The following is a 17,209-nucleotide window of genomic DNA, read 5'->3' as shown; positions in this document are numbered from 1 at the left end:
AAGACTCTTTTATAATAGGTATGCATGATAATAATATATATTTAGCATTACTTAATAATACAAAGAATTGTGATTAGTGTAGGATTCTTCTTCTTCTAATAATAATAATAATAATAATAATGCCCCTAAAATAAATTAAAAAGTAGGGACATAATAGGCAAATCAAATTTTGTAAAATAAAGCTCTTTTATAATAGGTATAGATAGATTGTTAAATAATACACTCACCAAAACCCTATTAACATATCTGTAAACCACCGCCGCCGCTGCAGATGGATCGGGAAAACGCTCCTCCTCCGAGCAGGAAACTCCGCTATCTTCCCGAAGAAATAATCGAAGAAATACTGTCAAGACTTGCGGTGAAATCACTGCTGAGATTCAGGTGCGTTTCGAAATCATGGCGTTGTTTAATGAGTAGCGAGAGATTCATCAGAACCCAACTCGAGAAATCAAGCAATGACCCAACTGCCGCCCATTGGCAAGTTCTGTTCAACTGTGGCTGTGGTTCAAAATTTTCAACATCTGGATTGCAGCAATGCTCTGTGCGTTCCTTCTTGGATGACCCCGACGTCGATCCTTCCCCTATCGACGATCCGACCAATCATCATCTGACGACAGGTGGTTATCTCGTCGGAAACTGTGACGGGCTACTTTGCATTCTCAAGAAACCAGGGAGCTTTTTCTTGTGGAACCTAGCCACTAGAATCTCCATGGAATTACCCAAAATAGACCTCAAAATCGCGAAATCTGGGTTCGGCCACGACGATGAAAGTGGTGCATACAAGGTGTTTGTTGTTGGGTCGACGTATGCCGAGGAAAAGCGAGAGTGGATAGGTAAGCATTATAGTTCGAAGACGAATTCATGGAAAACAGTAAAGCTCGGGGGCCATGCCGTCGGAGTTGGAGCTGAATATATAAGTCCCAACAAGTGGTTTAGGGATATGGTGCGGACGGCACGTAGGGTGAAAGAGAACACCGGTTATGAACCCGCCTTCATGACTCGCGCGAATGTAAACAAGAGAATGAAGAAGTTTTTGGAGCTCAAGAATAATTTTGTCTACGTTGAAAGTTTAGTCTCGCCAGTTCCTCAGAATCTTTGATTTCTTGTTGTTTAATTAGGTTTTATGATTTGTTAATTAGTTTGTGCAATACAATACAATTTGAACACCTACTATTGTACTTTTGGAGATGTTTATTACGATTTCTTCTTATTGAAATGCTTTTATTATTGTGAACTTATCATCCTTCCACATCAACTGCTTAGAGAAGCTACGGATCAGATCTCATTTATTTATTTTAGTTGGTCTTTATACGAATTTTAAGTTTATCTAGCATGGGGAGTGATTATTATACAAACCACTTATTCTATAAAATGACTTCATCATGAATTTGCTTTTAAAAAATTAAGATTTCACTATTAAAAGTTTTCAAAAACAATGGAATTGTCGCCATTCATGAGATTCAAATCCTTGGCAATCAAAAGTCATGAATTCATTGTATATCTTTATAGATCTTCATAATCTGTTTGTAATTAATAATTAAGCACTGGAGTCTTGATTTGGGGATTTTGTATGTGGAAAGATTCACCGGTGAAACCAGAAAGATACTGATAATGGAACACGCACAGTTTGGGAGATGAAGAAATATGGGGTGAAGGAATCTTGGGAGATTGATGATAAAGGAGTGCTGAAGATTTTGCCACGCCAGATTGTTGGTTGGGATCAAACGAGTTTCTGTATTGAAAGTTTAGTCCCACCAATATGGTGACATATAGTAGGTTTTCTGTTTTGTTAGTTTATGCTTTATCTACATTAAACCACATCCTATCACTACAAAAAAAGTTTTTATTAGTGGCATCAGGCTTGGTAGCTATTTTTTGTGTCATAAAAATTAGTGGCATTAAAAGTGTAACTATTAGTGATTAGTTACATCATCAAATGTCACTAATTTAAAAGAGTTTCACACAAATTTGTGAACCGATTAACCGGTTCGGATTATGAATTTTAGGTTAGTATTTTCGTCTCTAATCGGTTCCGGTAACCGGAAAACCAGTTCGGTTATAACCGAACCGGACCGATTACCACCCCTACTTATAGGTTCTTAAACATCATGTAATAAACTCCAACAAATCCAATTTGATAGTAATAAACAACTTTTATTTTAAATTTGTCCTGAAAAAATTATCATATCACTAAGCATATCTAACAGATGATGCTCTCCTCGCCAACTTCTGATCTTTCTTTGGTTCCATCAATGGCGATGCAAATGCTCTACTGAAATTGCATTTGGGTGTTTTGTCTGCGAGTGGAGTTCTCCTACACGGCCTCGATGAAGCCATTCTTGAACTCGGCTGCTTATTTTCTTCTTTCACACTACTGATTTTCTCGCTTTCCAGAGCGACGGCCTCAAAATTTCTGCAGAGATTATCAAGTTGATGCACAGGAAAATTCACTTCCTTCTTCCCATTTTTCTCATCAATGGCGGCAGCTGTAATATCCCTTTTACCCGATTCTGAGCTAGGGTTCTTACGATTTTTCTGAGGCATTTTTCTGCTTCTTTCCGCGTGCTGAGGAGTGCTCTGCAATCCCAATTAATTCAAGTTGTTATAAACATGTAAAATCCATCAACATTTGTTTGGAAACAAACCTCATCGAAGAATCTGTGGCGGGGCGAAGGTGGCCGCAGTCCAGAAGGCCTCATACTCTTCGGAATTTGCAAGCTGCTCTGCAAATTCGATGCTTCTTTCACATCTTTCGAATCAACGGATCTTCGCTGCTTGTGAACGGGCGAAAAGAGCGTTGCAAAGGGGGAATGGCGGGTCGGATTCGCAGGCGACGCAAATGAGCTTGTTGAATGAGTTGAAGCACTGATATTTCCAATCCCTTTTTTCCTAAAAGAGAGTCTTGAAATTTTGGAGGTTGAAGATGAAGCAGAAGGTTGAGTTTTCTTTAATTCGGATTTTGTTTTGGAAAGGGCAGAAGCTGCTGCAGATGTTGGTGTGAAGATGGGAGAGAATTTGGCTGCTGAGAGAGAGGTATTAGGTTGAAGATTTGATGAAATTTTGTAAGCTGATTTCTCTCCCATCACCAAACCTTGCCCTATTGAAGAGCATGATAAATAGTTGGGACTCAAGATTCTAAACTGTAATATAACATTACAAACTGATAAAATATGTGTAAAATGGTACAAAAAAGGCCTTTTTGAAGTTTGGTTATTGGCGTAAAATACACTAACTTTAGCTGGATTTTGGTTTTGCAAACAAACTTCAAATTTGTACAAAAATACACTCTCTCCGTCCCACCTCATTTGGCCTAATTCTTTTCGGTACGATTATTAAGGAGAGTAAGATTGTGTATAAAGTATATGAGCCCCATATCTATTGTAGTGAAAATTTGTTACTTAAAAAAAGAAACATGCCAAGTTGAGTGGGACCGCCCAAAAAGGAAAGTATGCCAAGTGAAATGGAATGGAGGGAGTACATATTTAACAACATCAATAATTTTATCACGAATGAGATTTTCATAAAAATTGAAGTTGGTGTTAGCAACTCGGTGGCATAAATTTTCACAACCAAAACGACGTCGTCCGATTGGAGTAGTGAAAAATCGAAGCTAACTCGCACGATTTATTTTATTTGGACGAAAATCTCAATTATGGTTTCGTTAAGTTCGTATATTTTTGTAACAATTTTAAAATTGGTATGCAAAAGAAGAAATCGACCAAAGTTGTTGTATTTTAACGCCAATAAGCACTCGAAGTTCTTACCTAAACTAGTTCTTGTGGATTTATTCTCCATGTTGTGGTTTGATATTGCTGGCCAATTCCTTATGCCTGATGCTCTTCTGGAGAATGACTAGAGACAGAAATCAATTTGAACATCAATTTTTTTCTTCTTATGATTTGAAATTGCACAACCATTTGCTTACCAAAAAAAAAATGTTTTTACCTCCTTTTTCATCTTCCCTTCGCTCTCGACATTGATGATACTTCCAATCGAAGTTCGATCAGATTTAATCTAGAAAACAAAAAACAGAAAACATTAATTCTCAATCAACATGGAAAAAAAAATGTTTGTAAATGCTAAATCACTTACAACCACCTTGCTATTACAAGACCTATCACATATTCTTGAAGCTGCAAAAAAATAAGAAATTATTATATTGGAACAAAACAAGTGTAGGAAAATAAACTGAAAAAGGCAAACAATCTAGGAAAACTGTGGCTACATTGGGCAATTTGTTTAGGTCTAGATTTTGAACTTCTTTCTACAACATTCAAAGCTTTACTTGACTTGGATTCAGTGATTGATGGTTGAAGCTCAAACCAGTCTCCAAAAATGCTGACATTATTTTTAGTGGATTCGGATTCGGATCTTCGATTTCGGACTTCATGAGCAGCAGGTAGAAGACTGGTCTCACTGGCTCCATTGTTCATGAAGAAGAGTTCATCAGGATCCAGAACTCCTGTTTATGTAACAAAAGTGTTTAAAAATGGAACAAGATTAATTAGGCCACTAAAAAAATTATGATTCAGTGTGTTTATATATATTATATGCAAAAAAAATATCAATGAATTCTGATTTTTTTTCTATATTCTATAAAATTGGTAAATAAATATATGAACTTTGATTATTTCAATTCCAAAATTTCCCTAAAATTAAGATTCTGGCTAAATCAAAGTGAATGTGCCATTGAAATATTTAGAACCTAGCTAGTCCCAATTTTTGGAAAATTTAATGCCACATCAATTTTGATTTAACCACAATCCAATTTTGTGAAAATTTTGGAAATCATCAAAGTTCGTGTATTTATTCACCCGACAATTTGTAACGATTTACTTCTAATCAAGATCCTCATTTTTCTTTAATATTCGTCGCTAGGAAAATTCAAGAACAGTTTAATTTATACCTGAACTGTTGAAAAAGGCGCTGTTCCATGCTAAGCTTCTTCTTAGAAAACTTGTTCTTGATTCTTGAACACACAGATTCTGCTCTTTTTGTTCCATTCTTTCAATTCCTAACCAATTTTTTTATGAATTACAAACAACAAAAATAAAATAAAAAAATCATCTATTTTTCGGTACATTGCAGCATAAAAAAAATCAAGAATTAAGAGAGTAAAACCTGAGACGGAGGATTGAAGAGAATGATCACAAGCAACAAGAAAGTAATCATCTTCAGACAGAATATCAATCAGTTTAATCTTCTCATCAGCAACACTTAATCCAAAACTTGACCTCTTCTTCATCACATCGCCACTATGCCCAAATTCCATTCAAAACTTGCTTTTGTAACTTCTAAATTGATATAAACCTTTTCTTTTTATTGAGTTGGTAAATTGATATTGATATAAAACCTTTGTTACGGTTATTTCAGCCACTTCTTTTGTGGTATAGGTGAAATTAAGAGGTGGGCACGGTCAAAATTGTTAAATTTGGAAAAGAATTTGGCGAGTGATTAATTTTTAATTAAAAGGAGCATAAATTTCTGAGAGGTAATTATTCAAGTCACTCGGATTGGTCGCGCTGGAGTAATTCGGTGCATATTTTACGCTAAATTATTTATTCCTAAGTTATAACTAACGTACTCCATTATTCTCAGATTTAATGTAAAATTAATTACTCTCTGATTTCGAGTTGGCAATTCAAGTCTAATTCTCTTGTTTTTGCCCTTATAACTTAGAAACAATAAAACAATACGGCCGAATGGCCCTATTCAACATACAATATCAATTTTTGTCCACCATTTGAAAAAACATAAATTTTGGCCATTTTTTGTATGTCATGACTATTCTACCTTCTCTCTCTCCTCTCTCTTTCTCATCTCCCTCTCTCTCTCTCCAGCGGCTCCTCTCTCTTTCTCTTCTCCCTCTCTCTGCTCCAGCAGCTCCTCTCTCTTTCTCATCTCCCTCTCTCTCTCCAGCGGCTGTGCGACAACGGCGCCGAGCTTGGAGAATTCGTTGGAGCTCTCGCAGCGGTGGTGGAGGAGATCCTCCCTCTCTCTCTCTCCAGCGGCTGCCGCTCTCTCCTCTCTCTTTCTCATCTCCCTCTCTCTTTCTCCAGCGCGTCGCTTGGGCAGAATTCGTCGGAGTAGAGGATGAGGCGGCGGAGGCAGATCTGGTCTGATGAGGCGGCTGCAGTGGATCTGATCTGATCGTTGCGCCGCCTCCTCCATCGGCATATCTGATCTCCGCCTCCTTCGATTTCAGCCATGGCAGATCTGATCTGATCTGTGTGCTGCACGTATGGCACTTATGACACTATTAGTGCCATAAGTGCCATAAGTGCACACTTCCTCCTAGGGTTTAGATATTCCATTTAGGGTTTAGATTATCCATTTGAGGTTTAGATGTTCCATTTAGGGTTTAGATTATCCATTTAGGGTTTAGATGTTCCATTTAGGGTTTAAATGATGTTGTTGTTTCTGTATTTGTGCTGCACGTATGACACTTATGGCACTATTAGTGCCATAAGCTTATGGCACTAATATTGCCATAAGTGCCTAACCCGACCCGGCACGCGACCCACATGCCTGATCCTACCCGGTCTGCCTTATTAAGGGTAAAAACGTCCAAATCAATAAAAATGACCAAAATTTGTGTTTTTTCAATGTGTGGCCATAAATTGTGTTTTATGCTTCATTTTGGCTACTTCAAAATTTTACTCTAAAAGTGACATATTTCAAAATCATTATATAATAGATCATGGATTAGTCCTACGTGGTATTTCCATATTTTAGCCTTTTATTTTCTTAGTTCTCGATCCAAGTATTATTACTATAGTTATTTATTCTTCTTATTGTTTATGAAAATTATAATCACATTCTAAATTGATTTATTTTTATGAGATTTCACAAATAAAAACTTATATATAAAAATGTTTTTACTTTTCAAACCAAAACCTACATTTAATTGGTGGAAAAACTTTATAAATAGTTTTTGGTTCGAGCTTAATTATATTTGGCTCGGTAGTCTCACAAATTTCATTGAAATCAAAAATTCAAAATTAAATTATTTATCCAAAAGAAATCTTAAAATTAAATTGATTTACTACTTTACAAATAATTTTTAGTTTTTACTTGATTATATTAGGTTGTATCACAAATTTCAATTAATTAATTTCAAGCTACTTGTAAATATGACGTCTGAGGCAAAAGCAAGGAGTGACCGTCAGTGCACAAGGCACGGATAAAGAGCGACTTCTATTAAGGCTTCGAAGCACAAAGGTACATGAACGAACCAAAATACACAAGAAAGAGAGAGGTTCTAAGAAGAAAGAGAAGGATCCAAGCATATATGTAAGTGTAGGACTGCATATTTAAGGAGAGTTTAAATGATTTGATAGGTGCTATTCATTTTTTTATCAAGAAAATTTCATTAAAAGAATGGGTACCCAAGATACCACATTTGATTCATCCTTACAAGACACAAGTGATCAAATCATTTGAACACCATAAAGATAAATCCATCTCCTTGTTTAAAATCACAAAGATCTTATTCCAACACCACATCCTTACTTTAATCTCCAGAACTATACTTTTGGTGTCCCACTCTTTCCTTTCGAATCTCCTCTCGTTCTGTCTCTTCCACAGAGTCTAGGTACAGCATACCCACATCGCCTTTAGGAAATTTATGATCTTCTTCCCTTTTCCGAAGCATGTGAACATGGCGCAGTGCATTTCAACCGTTTGTGGACGAGCCAAACTGATCCCCAGCCATTTTTGAATCTCATCCCATACCTCCTCAATCTTCGTGCAAAGAAGGAATAGGTGGTTTGTCGACTCACTTTGAATATGGCACACATTACACTTGAGTTCTTCTTCTCCTAATTTTTATAAGGGGACGTTCCTCTACCCCAAGTTATCACATGTTGGTAGTCTATTTCGCAGCAGTCTCCAAGCTGTCACAATTGCTTTTTGAGGAGCAGGAGTTTTCCACACCGTCGCTATCATCTCCACGTTTGTGATCTGCCTTGGGGTCTCATTCCTACTTGATTTAATTGCTGCATAAGCTGACTTTGTAGTGAACCTGCCATCCAGGGATGCGTTCCAAATCCAGCCATCTTCACATCCTGTATTTGAAACACAATGGGAAATAAAAGACGTTAATTGATTACCTGCCTCCGACTCTCTCTCAAGCAGTTCCCGCCTCCACTTCATCTCCCACACCCACACCTCGTTAACCCATTTCCCCCACTCGCCTATACTAGCTTCCTTGTTTACACTTAATTGGAACAGTCTAGGGAAAACAAACTTAAGCAGTTTCATCCCCACCCATCTATGCTCCCAGAACTTAGTGTCTAGACCATTCCCGATCTTTCTCCTGATATTCTCCAAGAACTAATTTTCATTCGGAACCCCTCCCAAAGCAATGACTTGTGTCCACCATCCAACTCTATTTCTTCTTAGCCCCGTGAGACTAAATCCATTCCCCCCCACTCTATTTCTCCATATATTGACCCGACTATTCTAGCCCACAGCAGACCTCTCCCCTCCCAGTATCTCCAAATCCATTTTACCACCAAAGCTAGATTAAACCATTCTATATTTCTAAACCCAAGCCCCCCCCCCCCTCTTTTTTACTGAGACAGGGGTCACTCCACTTAACCCACGGAATGGACCCAAAACTCGCACCCCCCCCTTCCCAGAGAAATTTGCAAAATAAGGAATTCAAGGTTATCACGGTAGATTTTAGAAAAATAGAAAATGAGAGCTGATAAATAGGAATAGCTTGCAATACCGCCTTCACCAAAGTGACTCTTCCAGCCAAGGGCAGTTTCCTATTATTCCATCCGTTGATTCTCTTCTTGACTTTATCCACAAGATAGTTCCAGTCGACTATACTTTTGATCTTGTCTCCAACTTTGATACCCAAAAATTTAAACGGCGTGGTACCGACTGTACATTAAAGCTCGGTTGCCATCCTCTCTATTTTGTTGTCTTCGATACCAATTCCCACCAGAAAACTTTTGCCGAAGTTCACTTTAAGTCCCGAGAACAGTTCAAATAATTTCAAGATATTCTTCACCGCCTCTGCGTTTCTTTCGCAATCTGCCAAGATGAAGATTGTGTCATCCGCGTATTGGAGGTGAGAGATCATAACTTTGTCTCTTCCGATCACAGCCGGCTGTACGAGATTTCGATCAACTGCTCTATCAATAAGAGATTGGAGGCCATCAGCTACTATAAGGAAAAGGAATGGAGATAAGGGGTCTCCTTATCGGAGACCTCTTTCCAAGTAGAATTCTCCCAAAGGGGACCCGTTAATTAGGACGTTCGCCGAGGCCGAGGTTAGACATCCCTTTATCCACTTCCTCCAAATTTGATCAAAGTTAAACCGTTCGAGCATGATGTCTAGCTAGATAGTCCCACTCCACCGAATCATATGCCTTTGCGAAGCCTATTTTGAAGATCATTATGCCCTTGCCGCTTTTCTTTGCTTATTCAATTGCCTCGTTCAAGATTATGACTCCACCGAAAATATATCGACCACTGATGAAAGCACTCTGGTTTTCTGAGATGATAGAGTTAATGATTACCCTCATTCTGCCAGCCAAGATCTTGGCGAAGACTTTGTATAGGTTTCCAATTAAGGAGATTGGTAGAAAATCTTCTAGAGAGCAGCTCTCCTCCTTTTTTGGGATGAGCACAATGTAAGAGGAGTTACAACCTCTAGGGATCTTGTCGTTTGCATGGAATTCCTTCATTACTTGTATGAAATCCTCCTTAATAATCTCCCACGATGTTTCCAGAAATTGAGGTTGAAACCATCCAGCCCCGGACTTTTGTTTCCTTTATAACTCCACACGGCTTCTTTGATTTCTTCTTCCGAGAAGTGTCTGATCAGCCACATTTTGTCCTCTGTTGATAGCTTCCGAGCTGCAAAATTTGGAGGAATAGTCGGTAAAACTCTTATCTTTTTTCCTGAAAATTTTCCCAAAGAATTCTATCGCCTTAGCCTTAATGACCGCCGGTTTATCAATCCACTGGTTTCCAATCATCAGCCCAGCTATCTCGTTCTTCTTCCTTCACCCGATGATGATTTTATGGTAGAAATTTGAGTTTGGGTCTCCTTCTTTTAGCCATCAAACCTTCGCTTTTTGCTCTAGGAGACTATTCTTATTCCTTGTGTGTAAGATGACATTTGCTCTGGCTTCATTTCTCCTAATTATCTCATGTTCTTCAAGGCCAAAGACATCGTCAATAGTATCCCATTGCTGGAGCTCCTCTTTCAGAGTTTTGATTTTTTGCTCTATATTTCCAAAGGAAGTCTTGTTCCATTCTTTCAGTGCTAACTTCAAAGCCTTAAGTTTCTCTTTGAAGATAAAACAGCCCCATCCCGAGACCTTCGTCTCATTCAAACTTTCTGAACCAATTGCTTGAAGTTCGAATGCGTAGTCCATGCATTAATGAAATGGAATGGCTTCGGAGCCCAGTCCACCGTCTTTGTAGATAGAAGAATTGGGTAATGATCTGACACTGATCTCTGAAGGCATCGGCCTACGGTTGAGGGCCAAGTTTTGAGCCAACACTCATTGACAAATAATCTGTCAAGTTTGCTTTTTCATCCTCCATTTGCTTGGTACCAAGTGGAATTCCTCCCCTGTGTTCTAATCTCCTTCAACTCACTTTCTCGAATAAACGTATCAAAGTGCCTCATGTCTGAAATTTCATAACTCTCTCCTCTTCCAAATCTTTCTCCTAGTTCCCTGATTGCATTAAAGTCTCCCAAGATACACAAACAATTATCCTTATTCTGCTCAGAAATGATCTTAAGCGTATCCCACAAAGCAATCTTATCTGAAGAATCAATTGGAGCATATACATTGACAAAACAATAGTTGTGGTTACCTGAAATCCCTTTTCATTTACTATCACCGCTCCCGGTATGTCCCACTTATTGGATGCTGCGAAGTGTTCCTTGTTCCACGCACTCAAGATTCCTCCGGATCTACCATCTGCATTCCTACTTGCCGTATCGTAATAGCTTCTTCCCCACCATGCATTGCACACAGCTCCATTAAAGTTTTCCATCTTGGTTTCCTGAAAAAATAGAGATCAACTCTTTGTTGTCCGATTAAATCTCTAACGTCTCTCCTCTTCGCAGAACTCCCCAAGCCTCTTATGTTGTATGAAAGGATATTCATGATTGACTTTTCCCAGCATCACCCAGATCAACGTTAGCTTCGTTTTGTGTCATAATTTGTGCCGCCATTTCTGTGCCCTGAAGGCTGCTTGAGATGCCGAGTTCTTTGCCAAAGTTCTACACTTTTAGTCCCTCATCTGCCCTCTGTGCTCTGCTTCGTTCCGTCGAATTGTCCTTGGATTTTTCGGCATTGGATTCTTCCTCCCCTTCGATTTCAATCTCTAATTCTAATTGGGCAATGAAATTTCCCTACCTCTTCTTTTCTTTCACCTTTGCTTGAAACCTTTGAAGCTTTTTGTGTTTCTTGGCGTGTGTATGATTCTCCAATTTTCCGATGCCCCGATTCTTCCTATTGTGCTTTTCGGGTTGGCGTTCTTCTTCACCCTTCCTAGGGAATTGTTGGGTCTCATCCTCCACTTCCTTCTCATCTCCGATGGCTCTCCTCTGCACTTCTTTACACAATTGGATCTGACCTCTGGGTGATTATTCCGTCTTCATAGAATCTCGGGGCTTCGATCTCGATTTCTCCTCCGAGCTAGCTTTGCCGCATTCCACTTTTTGCTTATCTTGTCTGAATAGGATAGGAATCAGAGAGCTGGGCTTGCGTCTCCGCTACCGAGTAATGGACTCCATTAGTTAAAGACATTCTCCCGGAGCAATTTTGGGCTGAGGCCCGCAAAGAGTGGAGTGTCGCATTTAACTCATCGCTTGGGCCACTAAGCCCATCCATGTTCGGTCCATCCTGACTACCAACCCAACCTAGTTGCCTTAATGTTGTATCGGGAGGTGGTAGCCTCGATTCACGCCCAGCCGCCATAGCATCATTTCTTATCTCGGCCGATGAATCCCCATTAGTAATTCGCACAGGATTCGAAGGGACGCCATCCTGGGCAACCGAAGCGTCCTCCTCCTGATCGTCAGATTCTAAACAGTTTCCGATGTGTGCGATCACCGGAAAAGTCGAATCATCGTCCCCCCGACCAATCCGACTCGGAATCATTGTCTAGACCCCTCATATCTTCATCTGTTGGCACATCCTTATGGTTGCGTACTTCTTCCTCCCGAATTTTGAAGGACGCTCCTTCGATTTTGTATTTTAGAATTCTGTCGACCGACTGGAGTCCCGTGGAGATTTGAACGAATGCTTCATCAAATCTCTCTCTATATCTTGTCCCTTCTTCTATCTTGAGGACCAACCCTAATTTTGCACAAGTTGTGTCAAAGAATCTAGGGTTCCATGCATGGAGTGGCACGCCGATCCATCTAATCTTGACAATACGTTGTGGGTTCACGTCGATATTTCTCCATGGCCTAGACCATTGAAACCAGAACGAACATCATTCGTCGAGTTCTGTCAAAGCAACCTCCACAGATTGGTCGCTTATGTTACGGATCAGAACCAAATTTCCACCTATGGACGTCACCTTTAGTCTTCCCGCGCACTCGCAGTTGATCTCATCCTTGATATCTTCCCAGATAAACTCTATTCTTGTGAACGCCGTAAAAGTCCTGCGAAGCCATTCTTTTTCTGACTCCACGGGGTGGAAGTGTAATTCTTCATCGAACATCGAAATATCAAGGTGTCGAGACTTGTCCTCTTTTTTCCCTGTCAAAACCTCCATAAAGGAAACCCCATTCTTCCTTAATCCTTCCGTTGCTATCCGTGGAGTGTTTTGATTCTTTTGGACCCCTCATTTCCTCTCAATGATCTTACTACCTGCAACTTCTCTTTCTCTTTCAAACTTAGGTTTGAAGACCCTAATTTTGTAGCTACCAATCCAAAGCTCGTTCAGCTCTGCCAGGAGCTCCTCTTGATTCTTCACGTCATTGAATCTGACGAAGCCGAAAGGTTTACCCTTGAGGTCTCGTTTCGATGGGTAGAAAACATATGTTGTCTTCTTAATTGTTCTGAACTTTCTTTTGAGGAAGTCGACACTACAATCTTTAGGAATGTTGTTGAAGAAGAATGTAGTCGTGTTGTCACTATCTCCCCACTATTTATGTCTCTTGTTCAAAGAGTTTCTTTGGTTCCAAATTCTTGTTGCGCTAAACCTTCTATCAGCTCTTACATGGTTGGGCTTTGGGTTGAACCTAAGGTTAGGATTGTATATCTGCCTCACCGGTTTTCTCTCGGAATGGAACAGAGCTACCCCTCTCTTCCTCACCACTCTCCATTTGTTGATTGGTGCTATTCATATCAATAAGATGTATCTTCTTTTCTAGTGACAACGTAGATGAAACTTTAAGACTAAGTGTACTTGGCTTGGAATGGGTGACCTGGGAAGTTTCTTATGGAGCATATAAGTGAAAATAAAAAACACGCTAGAAAAGACTCGTGTTGGCCTTTAGGGGCAAATATCAGGTCTGAAGCCGGGTTGTTACAATATATTTGCTCTAACTTTTTTTATTTTGTCTTATTTGATTTAATAAAAATATGTAACATATCGTTATATAATAGGAAAAATGGATTAGTCCTATGTAGCATCTCCATATTTTAACTTTTTTATTTATCTTAATTTTTCAAGCATTACTATATTTATTAATTCTTATTCTTATTTATCTAAATAGTCACATCCCATATTGATTTTTATCACATTTAACCAAATCTATACTCCATAATCTATAATCAATAATATATCTATAATATATTAATTAAAAATACAACTTTCAACTTAAAAATCAATTTCAAAATTGAGTGACAAACTTGTGATTATAATAAAATTGGAGGCTTATTTATAAACTATATTTTTTTTCGTCTTCTTTATCTTTTTTCTTTTCTTTTCTAAAATTGTGAACTTCAACTAATTATAAAATATTTGATATGTATATCAAAATAAAGATCATGACAACAGCTTCAATATATATATGATATAAATATTTTATGTAAATATCAAATTTAAAATATTAAAAAATTATATTTATTTAGATTCTTAATCGAATACACCCCTTAAGTTTCCCACTTTTACGCTTCACTAAAGAATACACAAAATAACATAATTTTCTCAGATTCCAGAAATTCCACAAAATGGAATTAAATATTTGCATGGCTAACATATAAATTAAAAGTTAAACACTTCACACCTTTCACTTGTTCGTTGCAATCTTCTTGGGATTGTTATCGTTGCCGTAGTTATCAATGGTCCCCTTAATGACATCATGAGATTTGTTGCGAGTCATTGTCTCTCGCTCCATTGCTTCCTTATAAGACTTCAACTCCTCAACTTTTCTCTCGAGCTCTCTCAAGTACTCCATCGCATGATCTAGCACAACTAATTTGTCAACCTGCAACCAGAGTTTATGTTTGATAAAATTTAGTTTGTGAGCGAGACTAATCCAAAGAGCAGAACGTTGTGTTGAACATGGTATTGGTATATTTGTATAAAGAACTCATATTTGTAGGGCTGTAAACTAGAATTTTTATTGTCTTTCTTGCTTTCTTCATTATGTACAAAGCACCCTTTTATAGGGTGAAGAGACAACCTACAAGTAAAGAATAAAACTGCTATAATCAAGGATCTTGATTGATCCTTGATTATCTAATTACATCTAATCCAATATTTTCCATAGTTATTTTCCACACTCCCCCTCAAGTTGAGTAACGGGATTCCCGATATTCAACTTGCCAAGAACTTCTGAAAAACTCTTGGAGTTCACAGCTTTGGTTAAGATGTCAGCGAGTTGATCTTTAGATCTGACAAAGGGCAGGGTCACGATCACTCCTTCGATCTTCTCTTTGATGAAGTGCCTATCAACTTCAACATGTTTGGTTCTATCATGTTGCACCGGATTTTCAGATATGCTGATAGCGGTTTTGTTGTCACAGAACATTTGGCATGTTTTTATTGGATGAAGACCTAACTCCATTAGTAGCCTTCTCAACCAAAGAACTTCAGTCAGCCCACTCTTGATTCCCCTGAATTCTGCTTCTGCACTTGAGAGCGCCACCACCTTTTGTTTCTTGCTTCTCCATGATACGAGGTTGCCTCCTATGAAGGTAAAATACCCTGTTGTTGATTTTCTGTCAATTGGGTTCCCAGCCCAATCTGCATCTGTATAGGCTTGTATTTCCAAGTGACCAGTTCTTTTGAATAGTACTCCATAATCAAAGGTTCCTTTCAGATATCTCACAATTCTAAGTGCTGCTTCCCAGTGATCAACCTGGGGTTGGTGCATGAACTGGCTAACAACACCAACAGTGTAGGCAATATCAGGTCGGGTGTGTGAGAGATAGATGAGCTTCCCTACCAGACGTTGATATTGTCCACGATCAGCTATCTCTGCTCCATTCACAATCTGTAGCCCATGATTTGTCACAATAGGTGTTTCTGCTGGTTTGCAATCCAGCATTTCTGTCTCTGCAAGAAGATCTAGAGTGTATTTCTTCTGATTGATGAAGATTCCTTTCTTTGATCTGAGTACTTCAATGCCAAGAAAGTACTTCAGTCTCCCTAAGTCCTTCATCTCGAACTCTTTGAACAGGCTTTCTTTCAACTTCTGAATTTCTTCTAAGTCATCCCCTGTTATAATCATATCATCAACATAAATGACTAAGCAAGAAATAAGATCACCTCGCTTCTTCAAGAATAAGGTGTGGTCGGCGTTGCTTTGTTGGTACCCAAACTTCTTCATAGCTTCGGTGAATCGTCCAAACCAGGCCCTGGGAGATTGTTTGAGGCCATATAAAGTCTTCTTCAGTCTGCACACCTCACCCTCTTCAAAGTCATCTGAAAAACCTTGAGGAACATCCATGTAAACCTCCCTTTCATCCTCGAGTTCTCCATGGAGGAAGGCATTTGTAACATCAAACTGGTGAAGATCCCAGTCTCTGTTGGCAGCTATGGATAGAAGAACTCTGACTGTGTTCATCTTTGCCACAGGTGAGAAAGTCTCCTCATAGTCGATCCCATACATCAGTGTATATCTTTTGGCAACCAGTCGAGCTTTGTATCGCTCATTCGATCTATCTGGTTTTCTTTTGATTGTGAAAACCCATTTGCATCCAACCGTCTTCTTTCCCTTTGGTAATCTACACTTTTCCCAAGTATGATTTCGATCCAGAGCACCGATCTCCTTTTTCATGGCGGCCCTCCAATGCTCAATTTTGAGTGCTTGTTCTGCTGATTGTGGGATCTCCTCATCATATAAGGCTGCTTCATAAGCAGTGACGGTTTTAGACAAGTTTCCCTTGGCGATATTTCCAACAGAGTACCGAGTATTCTTTCCAAACTTTTCTGGGGAGTATCGTTTGGGAGGAACACCTCTAGTACTCCTATGAGGCAAGATGTATCTCCCGGTATCACCATCTGCTGTATTCTCCTGTTCTTCTACACCAATCTGAGGAATATGATTAGTTGAATCGGAAAGCACAGTAGATTCTGAATTTCTTACCGAAGATATCGGATGAGGAGATATGGGATGTTGAGGCGGAGAGGAGATTGATTCTGGAGTGGATGAGAGCTGCTCGGTGGTAAGGTTAACAGTCTCTGGTGGGCCTGCTTCTGGACTTGGCATTGGTAACCAGCTTAACACGTTTATTTCACTCTTTTCCTCACTCTCCCCCTGACTGTTAAGGTGGGTATCATAAAAATATTCGATTTCAAGGAAATCACAATTCATCGTGGTTAAGACTTGACGGGTCTTTGGATTGTAACACCTACAACCTTTTTGGTTAACCCTATATCCTACAAAGACACACTTAAGGGCACACGGAGAGAGTTTAGTTCTTTCATGCTTGGGGATATGAACAAAGACTGAACACCCGAATACCCGAGGTTGAAGAGTAAGTGTGGGAGGGACAGAGGCCAAAGTAGATAGTTTTTGCAGAGGGGTTTGTAACTGGAGAGTTCTAGTAGGAAGGCGATTTATGAGAAAGGTGGAAGTGGCAATAGCTTCAGGCCAGAAATGAGTGGGCACCTTAGATTCAATCATCATAGCCCGGGTCATTTCAAGGAGAATTCTATTTTTTCGTTCAGCAACGCCATTTTGTTCTGGGGTATGAGGGCAAGTGGTTTGATGAATTATACCTTTTTGTTGACAAAAATTCTGCATGGAATGATTAACAAATTCTCC

At 39.1% G+C, this 17,209-nt stretch overlaps 3 protein-coding genes across 4 annotated transcripts; 1 reads left to right on the top strand and 2 right to left on the bottom strand.

Annotated features, from left to right (window-relative positions):
* The first annotated feature begins 271 nt into the window (after nt 1-271).
* Nucleotides 272-1,099, top strand: LOC131018415 (F-box/kelch-repeat protein At3g23880-like). The gene has a single exon (XM_057947139.1). It carries the CDS (start codon nt 272-274, stop codon nt 1,097-1,099), a length of 828 nt encoding a protein of 275 aa, XP_057803122.1.
* A 927-nt stretch (nt 1,100-2,026) lies between these two features.
* On the bottom strand, nt 2,027-3,848 carry LOC131017747 (uncharacterized). Of its 2 annotated transcripts, XM_057946468.1 has the most exons (3): nt 3,765-3,848; nt 2,646-3,019; nt 2,027-2,577 (listed from the first exon to the last, which is right to left on the bottom strand). In XM_057946468.1, exons 1-3 carry the CDS (start codon nt 3,793-3,795, stop codon nt 2,191-2,193), a joined length of 792 nt encoding a protein of 263 aa, XP_057802451.1. In that variant the 5' UTR covers nt 3,796-3,848; the 3' UTR covers nt 2,027-2,190. The 2 variants fall into 2 exon arrangements, with proteins under 2 accessions (XP_057802451.1, XP_057802450.1); XM_057946467.1 differs by lacking the exon at nt 3,765-3,848 and having other exon boundaries at nt 2,646-3,090.
* Nucleotides 3,849-3,921: 73 nt separating this feature from the next.
* On the bottom strand, nt 3,922-5,283 carry LOC131018414 (uncharacterized). Its single transcript, XM_057947138.1, has 5 exons — nt 5,122-5,283; nt 4,907-5,014; nt 4,226-4,462; nt 4,093-4,133; nt 3,922-4,014 (listed from the first exon to the last, which is right to left on the bottom strand). The coding sequence occupies exons 1-5, from the start codon at nt 5,270-5,272 to the stop codon at nt 3,922-3,924; spliced, it is 630 nt and encodes a 209-aa protein (XP_057803121.1). The 5' UTR covers nt 5,273-5,283.
* Between the last annotated feature and the right edge of the window lie 11,926 nt (nt 5,284-17,209).

This window comes from Salvia miltiorrhiza, chromosome 3, assembly GCF_028751815.1.
Source record: "Salvia miltiorrhiza cultivar Shanhuang (shh) chromosome 3, IMPLAD_Smil_shh, whole genome shotgun sequence".
Taxonomy (NCBI): domain Eukaryota; kingdom Viridiplantae; phylum Streptophyta; class Magnoliopsida; order Lamiales; family Lamiaceae; genus Salvia; species Salvia miltiorrhiza.
Note: the sequence above shows the minus strand (reverse complement) of the source record. Positions and strands in the feature narration are given on the sequence as shown.

Bases quoted from the DNA above. Each gene is read 5' to 3' on its own strand.
- LOC131017747 (XM_057946467.1), bottom strand. From the start codon at position 3,083: ATGGGAGAGAAATCAGCTTACAAAATTTCATCAAATCTTCAACCTAAT. The intron at 2,578-2,645 runs GTTTGTTTCCAA...TTGGGATTGCAG, and splicing joins GCCACAGATTCTTCGATGAG to AGCACTCCTCAGCACGCGGA.
- LOC131018415 (XM_057947139.1), top strand. From the start codon at position 272: ATGGATCGGGAAAACGCTCCTCCTCCGAGCAGGAAACTCCGCTATCTT.
- LOC131018414 (XM_057947138.1), bottom strand. From the start codon at position 5,272: ATGGAATTTGGGCATAGTGGCGATGTGATGAAGAAGAGGTCAAGTTTT. The intron at 4,463-4,906 runs GTATAAATTAAA...TTACATAAACAG, and splicing joins CGCCTTTTTCAACAGTTCAG to GAGTTCTGGATCCTGATGAA. The intron at 4,134-4,225 runs GTAGCCACAGTT...ATTTTTTTGCAG, and splicing joins ACCTAAACAAATTGCCCAAT to CTTCAAGAATATGTGATAGG.